This window comes from Cynocephalus volans, chromosome 3, assembly GCF_027409185.1.
Source record: "Cynocephalus volans isolate mCynVol1 chromosome 3, mCynVol1.pri, whole genome shotgun sequence".
NCBI classification, from domain to species: domain Eukaryota; kingdom Metazoa; phylum Chordata; class Mammalia; order Dermoptera; family Cynocephalidae; genus Cynocephalus; species Cynocephalus volans.
The window spans coordinates 75443886-75452754 of NC_084462.1; the positions used below are offsets into that span (position 1 = coordinate 75443886).

Sequence of the window (8869 nt, forward strand, 5' to 3'; positions counted from 1 at the left end):
GCCTTCTTCTGGTCTAGGTTAAGAAATAATCCCTGTAACTTTTCATAGCCTTTCTCTAAACTTTCTCTCTCTATTCCTTGTTGCCTTGGCCCTGCCTTGGCCCTCAGGCTCTAAGAGCACATAGGTTCTACCACCCCCAACCAAGTTTGAGCTCTGAATGGGGATGGGGCACAACTGAGCCTTGGTTAAGTACTGGGTCCAGGCCAATGGAGGACCTAACCTTTATATGAAGCTCACAGGACTGAGGCACATGACTGTCCTGGCAGGTGGCCCAGAGGCCTCGGGGCTGATCAGGGAATCAGTGGCAGAGAAGCAGGGTGACAGGCAGCCTTTGACCGGGCTTCAGCTGGGCTGATGCTGAAGCCATAGAGTCCCTGGAGCACACCATCCACCACCACGTTGGGCAGAGGTTCTGTGGGATAGAGGCAAGCAGGAGGAAGGGGTGAAGGGCTGTGGGGAGGAGAGAGCATGGGACGGGTCTGGCCTTAGGCCTGCAGCACCCTAGGTTCCTGTCCACATGCTCAGCCTCCCTCTGGAGTAGGAGCCCCTGCCGAGGCAACAGATAACAGCTGTCCACCCCAAATGAGGCCTTGGCATTCTCAGGTCACATTCTGTTCATATTAGCTTGGTAAAGCCAGGCTGCTGAGGAATAGAGAACCAGGGGAGCTAAACTTTTGCACTAGTGTCTACAAATGAGGCTGCGGGAGCAGCAGGTAGTGACTGCAAAGGAGAGTAGTAGTGGGGAGATACTGCCAGAGGGTTCTGCTAGGTGAGAAGTGGCAAGTCCACCCCTCCCCCCCAGTACCTAGGCCCTAAGTATGGACTGCAAGTCAGAGGCACCTCCTTACCTGGGGAAGGGGTGCAAATGTAGGGATCCGTGAAGAAGCTGATGACTGGCCGGTGGTGCAGCTGTGAGCTGGGAGGAAAGAAGGTCATGAACTATGAGGAAGGGAGGGAGGCAAGGGGTGGAGACTAGGGACTGAGATCACCAGGGACCCACAAAGGGAAAGGTGAGTGGGAAGAAGGCTCAGGTGGCACCAATGGAAACCTGGACCACTGGGACAAGCAAGGCATGCCAGAGGTAGCAGGCCTGCCTCCTGGCATATGGCCACTAGGGGGCAGCAGGAGCCAGGTGCAGGCCAGGGCTTTGACTTGCCTGCTGTCGCTGGGCAGGAACTTCCCCAGGGTGCTGAAAAGAAGAGAGACACTGTAAACTACCTGGGGATGCCCAAGGGGAGCATGAGGAAGCGGTGGGGACACAGAAGCCCAGAACTTCACCTCCCTGGGGACCACTACATCTATTTGTAACAAGCCCAGTTCCAGAGGCTCCTGGGGTAACAAAAGCTGTCAAAAAAAAAGCCCCTCTAGCTCAGTCAAGACTGTCTCAGAAGGAGGGAGAAGCAGGCCTAGGGCCTGGCACGTGTGAGAAGGAAAAAGGCTTGGCCTCCAAAACCTTTCCTCATCTGCTTGCTGCTTAGAGCCCCTGGTCCCCCAATGCTCCCCCCCCATCCCCCACCCCCAGCCTTACCCCCAGCTGCTGGCCTTGGGGTCTGTGGGGAAGTGCCGAAGTCTCAGGAATTCCAGTAACTCCTTGGGCACATCCTGGTTCAGGTACAGGATGCCCTGGAGAGGAGGACAGAGGAAACCTATAATCAGACTCGGCTACTAATTTGCACAGCCCAGTGCAAATAAGAATGCCAGGCCGTTTGTTCCAGAATAATTAAGAATGTCAAGACAGTGAGAGCAGAGCATTAAACCAAGCTCAGGGCCCTTCTGAGCACGGAGCCCTGTGTGACTGCACAGGCTGTATCCCACATCACTGTTGGGGTAAGGACCCCCACCCCACAGCCCATCATGAGGGCAGCACAGGACCTCACCCTGGAGTGGAAGAGAACTAGTTTTCACTGAGCTGGGGCCACCAGCCTCCTGGCTACCTCATTCAGTCCTTTCAACAATCCTGAGAGGGATGTTTGGACCCTGGGGTAGTGAATAACATCGCCACACCTCTCCGTCTGGGTCACGCCCCTGGTCCAGCAGGCTGTGGGCAACCGAGTGTTCCCCCCGCACACCTGGATATAGGCTTCCAAGCCCTGCCGGCGCTGTTCCAGTCCTCTGGTCCTCCAGTTGGGCAGGCGTTTCGAGGGGAAGTCGGGCACTTTGTACAGTTTCTTGATCTGCCGGAGTTTACCGCGGTGCGATCACAGCATTCCCGACTGAGCCCTCAAACGCACTTCACCCTAGACAAGAGCCCTCCCCAGTCCCCCGTCCCCCTCCACGCTCTACCCCGGGAATGACGCTGGTGAGCGGTCGGGACAGGGGCGAGGGAGAGCCAACTCCCCGCCAGACGCCCGAGGACGGGCCGGCTGCGCAGGGGCATGTTCAGTGCGGGCTGGGATCTGCCCCCCTGCGCCCTCCCCGGGATGGGCCTCGCAGCCCGCAGGAAGACTGCCCAGGACCTGCGCCCTTCGGGGGCTGGGGCAGTAATCGGGTGGCCGAGGCTGGGGCCGTAGCTCGCCCGCCGGCCTCCCAGGAACTGGGCAGGGCTTGGGCTGGGGTCGGGGGTCGTCGGTCGTCGGCGCCGCCTCACCCGCTTGTGCAGCGCGTGGAACTCGCTGTAGCGCCTTGGCACGGTGTGTCTGCGCCCGCTGCACTGCACCTCCACTCGGAACACCTGGCGGGCGCGGGCGGGCAGCGGGGGTGCGCGTGAGACCCCGCGGGAGGACGCAGCAGGACCCGCGCCCGGTGACGCTCCCACCCTCCGGCGTTCAGAGGCACAAAGCGGCCTTCGAGCGCCGCCGCTCCCCGGTGACCCTCCAGCGCTCCCCACACACCTGGGAGAAAGGGCTGGTGGACCCGCCCCTCTGATGCATGCAGTCCCTCACGAGCCCGGACCGCGGTCCGCGGGGCTCGCAAATCCAAGAGGTCCCCGAAACCCTAGCAGGTGTCCCCCGACAGCCTGGCCCGCCGCATTCAAACGCCCGGGCCCGGGGCTCAGGGTGCCCATTGCACTCGGGGCGGTGAAATCCAGCGGGTCCCTGAGCCCTTCTCCATCCAGATGCCCCGCTCACCATGTGGCATTTCTCTGGGCTCTGTCTGGGCCCGTCGGCCTCGGGCCCCACCGATGGGATGTGAACTTCCAGCATCCGCGCCCTGGCGCCAGCCCTCGCTCGCTGGACTTTCGGTTCCCTGACTCTCGCCGAGCGGCCCGCAGACCCCGGAGCGGCCGGCCCCGCCCCTTTAGCCCGCAGGCTCCGCCCCCAGTTGACCACGCCCCGGGCGTTCCCCCTCGCCGCCAGGTCCTGAGCCGAGAAGATTAGCAGGGCGCGGGGTGGCCGAACCTGGGGGCCGCCCCTAAGTCCAGTGGACTGTCGGTGGAGAGTCATCCATTTGTCAGACTTTTCCTGAGCGCCCACTGACTGCCAAGAGCGCGGCGAGCCAAAATTTCACCCATTCTTTGTTGAGCGCCTACTAAGGATTGTGGCCTGCGGCGCTAGGCGTGGGCAGAGGCAGGGCCCAGGCCTTGGCACCTGTCCTGGGGGGCAATCAGGGACGTTTCCTGCGTTCCTCAGACCTTTCCCGGGGACCAGGACTCCCCCATCCCCTTTTCTCCCTTCAGCCTGGTCCCTGGGAGCGCAGCCTTGAGACCCTAGCTGAGGCCAGGCCTGGGTAAGGCTTGGACCCAATCTGGCTTTGATGTCCTCTTTATCCAGCACCCACATGCCCCTCCATTCATTCATGTTTTTCACCCATCCATCCATCCATTCATATCTTTTAGCCCTAACCTGTTCCAGGCCCAGTTTGCCAGGAAGGAGTTTAGAAACCAGGCTCTGCTTTGGTGGTCAGACAGCCTGGATTTCAGGAACTGTGTAGACTTTTGTTCATCTGCAAAATAGGGATAATATGCCTTCTCCAAGGAGAGTGTATAAAAATTGAGTGAGATGATCCATGTTAAACTCTTAGCAAAGTAGGTGTTGAATAAATGGCAATCTGATTGTGGGCTTGTCCTGGACGGATAGGATAGGTGGGTGCAGGGCAGTTGAGGGGAAGAGGGACTGTGGGTAGTGGCACCAGGCTGCTCTTGCCTACCCCTCTAGGCAGGAGCTTCCTGAGTATGTGGCAGGATTTTAATTGAGAAATCTCTCACCCCATGTGCTGGAAAGAGCCTCTGCTCCCACCTGTCAGCCCCCCACCCTTCAGCTGTAGGGGAGCTGCTACTGCTCAGCAGCACCACGGGCAAGAGTCCTCTACTCCACTGACTTGCCCCACAAAGGCCCTATGAGCGGGGGAGAGGGGAGGCCCTGCCTTTCAAGAGCTCATACCTACTGGGAGACTCTGGGGTGGGAAGCAGAGTGCCTGTTTAGGGGCTGGGGTTGGGGGGACTCACCCCCTCTCCTACTAGGAGTGCAAGAGGTGCTTCTGAGCTGGAGTAGAAAATCTCCATTCCCAGAGAGGGGGTGAGAGGATAACCCCGAAACAGGGCAAGAAGGTCTCACCAGTATTATGTCCCACACTTTCTTCCTCCAAATTCCATCACATAAGGCCCCAGAATCAGGAAGCTGAAACTTCCCGGATCCTGGTGTGGTCCCCTGGAAGGGAAATGACCCACAACGAAGAGAAGTGCTGTGGTTTCATTTCCTCCCTGGTACTCTAGGGCCCCACCATTCAGGGACCCAGCTCTACTTGGCCTACAGGGCCTCTCCAACCCCTACTATCCAGGGTCTCCTCTCCTGGTATCGTTAGACTTCCTGATCACTCATTCTCATGACTGTCTGCCCCTCTGTCTCTGGGTCTCCCTGTTTTTCCTCGTCTCACCCCCCACCCCCTAGTATAAGGTCCATTCTCCATCCTGCAGCACAAACTGTCATCAAGGAATCTGCTTAAAACCTTCCAATGGCTTCCCATTGCACTTAGAATATAACTCACTCCATACCGCAGTCTTCAAAGGTCTAAATGACCAAGCCCAGCCTGCATTTCCCACCTCATTTCCTCTCCTCTCTCCATCATGCACCAGGCTATAGCCATAGTGACCTTCTTCAAATTCTTCAGCCCTGATAAACTTTTTCCTGCCTCAGGGCCTTTGCACTTGCTGTTTCCTTTACCTGGAACATTCTTCCTTGTCTCTTCACCTGGCAGGCTCATCCTCCCATTCTTAGCCTAAACTCACCTCCTCAAAGAGGCTTCCTCCTGACCACCCTACCATATCATCCTATCTATGCACTTATTACAATCTATAATCAATGTCTGTTTATTGTGTGTCTCCATGGTGCCAAGCATTTAGTGGGCACTCAAAAAAACATTTGTTGATTGAAAGATTATATGAATGAGTGGACAGTGGGGGGGGGGGTGTTGAGAAAAGGCTAGGGAGGGCAGGGAGGAGGGGTTGCTGAAGAGTTAGAAAAAGGCCTGCCTGCAGGGGGATGACAGCAAGAACTCTCTTCCCACCTTCAGAGTTAGAACACACTCTCTCTTTCTCTCTCGCTCTGAAGACTGCTGTCCACTTCATCCATTTACTTAATTTTCAGGGGTTCCTGAGAAGCCTCAAATCGGTGGATTTTCATCACCAGTTATAGAAGGAGATTCAATGCAACTGACTGTAAATCATCTGGTATTAAACCTGCATCTCCCAACTCCACAGAATTCTATGGTACAAGAGGGCAGATCCAAGTGAATAAAAACAAGATCCTTGACCTGGAGGTATTTCTGATGTCTTTAGGGAGATAAAACAAGGTATGGAGAATATTGTCCTATAAGGAGGAACACATGACATGATATAAACCCCAAACCATTTATTGCAGTCAAAGGAAGAGTTTATTTTCTGTGTACTTGAACTAAAATTCGGCCAGCTCATAATATGAACACTGAATTGAGTTCCAGACTCTATATGATGGGTGTGTTGGCCTCAGAATGACTTGTGTTTAGAATGAACTGTTTTACTGTAAAAATCTTTGTCTTTTCTCCATATGAACTCTTTGAAGACCTCTCCTTGTAGTTCTATATTAGATTATACGAGGATACTTCAAAAAGTTCGTGGAAAGATTCCTCTTATTTTATTGGTGGGGTGGGTGGGGTATTATCTTTTTTTTTTTTTTTTTTTTTTTAAAAAGATGACCGGTAAGGGGATCTTAACCCTTGACTTGGTGTTGTCAGCACCACGCTCACCCAGTGAGCAACCGGCCATCCCTATATGGGGTCCGAACCCACGGCCTTGGCGCTCCCAGCGCCACACTCTCCCGAGTGAGCCACGGGCTCGGCCCGAGGGGTATTATCTTTTAATTCTATTTTTTCACCCTCTTAGAGTAGTAGTTCTCCAACTTTAGTGGTCATCATCACCACCTGCAGGGCCTGTTACATCTCAGATAAGGCTCTGATCCCAGATTATCTGATTGCAGGCCTGGGTGGAGCCTGATTAGTGGGCATCTTTAACAAGTCCCCTACTGATGCTGATGCTCTTGATTGAGGATCACATTGTAGGCACGTGTCTTTTGACTCCACACCAGCCCCCCAGGGACCGGGGCCACACATGCTCCACTGCACAGACATGGAGCCCGCAGCTCGCCGCTTAGAGACAGGACCAAGGCCCGAGCAGTGGGCAGGAAGGGCTGAGGGCGAAGATGTCCCCTGACAGGCCCCGCTCCTGCGGGTGGCACTGGTTGCCGGGGAGGTGCGCGGGTTGGCTGGCTCACAGTTCTTGCCTTGGCTCGGGCTTCCGCCCTCCGCCGCGGTCACACAAAGCCCCCTTTTACCGGCAGGGCTGCTGCGGGGGCCGGGGAGGCTGCTCAGGAGGTTTGGTTAACCCCGTTAAGAAAACAAACAGCCCCTGGGCGGGGCTGGCGGGCGCCGCTGGGCACAGAGGCTGGATTCTTCTCTGGGCCCTCCCGGGCAGCGGTGGGGCGGACCGGCCGGGAGGGGCCCGGCCCCCGGGGCTGCCTGAGCGAGGGTGGGCCTTGCCTGCTCCACCCAAGCCCAGCTCCGGTCACCTGTGTAGCCTTGGACAACCCCCTTGCACCTCAGGGTCCTTATCTGTACAACAGAATTGTGGATTAAATGACATCATGCTTCGGAAGCAGTTAGCACGGGGCCTGACACACGGCAAATAAATGTTAGCTATTATTATGTGACTGAATTATACAAATGTGGTTTTGTAGACCCAAAATGGGGGATATTGTCAATTACATATCGTTCGTCCTAATGTATCATTACTGATTCAACAACAAATTCTACTATTCCTTTTAGTATCCTGAGGTTACAAGGTTTAAAAAAACAATTAACTATTTCAACTACTAACTCTGGGAACAAGATTTTCCTGATTTTCTCCATACTTTGCAACCAAAAAAAGGCAAAGAAATTGGAAGTAGAGGTTGATGTAAATCAGCAACTATCCTGTTCATCAAAACAGTCTGAGTTCTTACTAGACTGCCTTTTTAATAAGTAAATTTTACAAAGTTGAAATATAATAAAATTTAAAAACAGCATTTTTGTTTCAATATTAGATTTTGGTATAAGATGCCTTAAAGAATTCCACTGCTAAAACATTTTAAATTACTGAGCTAAACTCCTTATATCTATAAACTGAGGAAAGTGAGGTGTGAGGAAAGGGAAGTGGGTCTGCAGAGGGCAGTTAGGAAGGCAGCTGACAAGCATGTCCTGCCTGAGCCCTGGGAGCACAGCGTGGCTCAGGGCAAGCTGGCAACCTGCTTCCCAGGGGACAGGTAGGCTCCAGACCCGGGGCTGAAATAATTAGGCCCTAGAGTGGGAAGGGGCTGTGAGGGGCAATCTGTCCCCTATCCTGCACATGTTTCTGGCTTCCAGGTGCCTCATCGTTTTTTTCTGGTGAGGCCCTGAGGGGAGACCTGAGGGTTGGGCCCCTGTGGTCATCACTGCTGCCACCCATAATGGAAGAGGAAGGTGAGAGTTCTGAAGCTCAGAGGGAGAGGTCATTTGGAAACAATTGTCACGTCTTTAGGGAAAGGTACTGTCTCAGATTGGACAGGGTTTTTCTGGGGGTATTTTCGGGACGCAGACAAAATGCATGAGCAGTTGGCTTCTTCTGAGCAGCCTTCAGTGGATACATGGGTGGAGCTTTCTGCCTTGGGGCTTCTAGTCATCACAGCCAGAGGGACATTCCCAACACAGATGGGCCAAAGGGGTGAAGGCCTGTTTGGGGCAAGCGTTGTTGGGCAGGTGGCTATCACCCGCCTGCCTGAAGCCCCACATGGGGTACAGAGCTTCAATCTTACCAACCATGGTAAGGCCCATTGAACCTCATACTGGGCCAGATTTCTGGATTTCTTGAAAAATCACAAGATCTGGCTTCAGTGGGCCCCAGGCTTGTATGACAATAATCTCTAGAGCTGAGGAGCAGCCACTGCTCCCTTAGGCTGCCTCTGGGGACAGAGGAGGACACTAAGATGAGCAGAAACAACACAATCCATGATCTTAAAGAGTTTAGAGCTCAGGAGACTAATGAGATCATCTCACAAACAGCATTATACAAGGGAAAGACCAGAGGTTTAAGATGATGACAAAGCAGTGCCATCCAAGAGATGTAAAGGAGGTCGGGCGCCCATTCTAGTCTGGGAAGGGGGTGAAAAGTGGATCCGAGAAAGATTCCCAGGGAATTTACATATGAAATAGGCCTCAAAGGATGCACTAGATTGTTTTCCCATAATGAAAATAGTTTTATTTGATTTTTATGATTATAAAAGTAACACAGAAGTTTTAAGCAATATAAAATGGTATAAAAATTCAAAGTAATGCAAAATTCCATCTCTAGAGGCAACCAAAGTTAACAATTCAATCAACATCCTTCCCACATGTATAATTTTATATAAATGTGGATATTGTACATGGAATTCTATAACCTACCTTT

At 53.7% G+C, this 8869-nt stretch overlaps 1 protein-coding gene across 1 annotated transcript; it reads right to left on the reverse strand.

Moving 5' to 3' along the window:
- Window positions 1–290: 290 nt before the first annotated feature.
- On the reverse strand, window positions 291–3143 carry SNX22 (sorting nexin 22). The gene is made up of 7 exons (XM_063091983.1): window positions 3069–3143; window positions 2588–2671; window positions 2070–2174; window positions 1529–1623; window positions 1157–1189; window positions 849–916; window positions 291–412 (listed from the first exon to the last, which is right to left on the reverse strand). Exons 1-7 carry the CDS (start codon window positions 3141–3143, stop codon window positions 291–293), a joined length of 582 nt encoding a protein of 193 aa, XP_062948053.1.
- Window positions 3144–8869: the final 5726 nt, after the last annotated feature.

Bases quoted from the DNA above. Each gene is read 5' to 3' on its own strand.
- SNX22 (XM_063091983.1), bottom strand. From the start codon at position 3,143: ATGCTGGAAGTTCACATCCCATCGGTGGGGCCCGAGGCCGACGGGCCC. The intron at 1,190-1,528 runs GTAAGGCTGGGG...TCTTCTTTTCAG, and splicing joins CCCAAGGCCAGCAGCTGGGG to CACCCTGGGGAAGTTCCTGC. The intron at 413-848 runs GTAAGGAGGTGC...TCTATCCCACAG, and splicing joins CATTTGCACCCCTTCCCCAG to AACCTCTGCCCAACGTGGTG.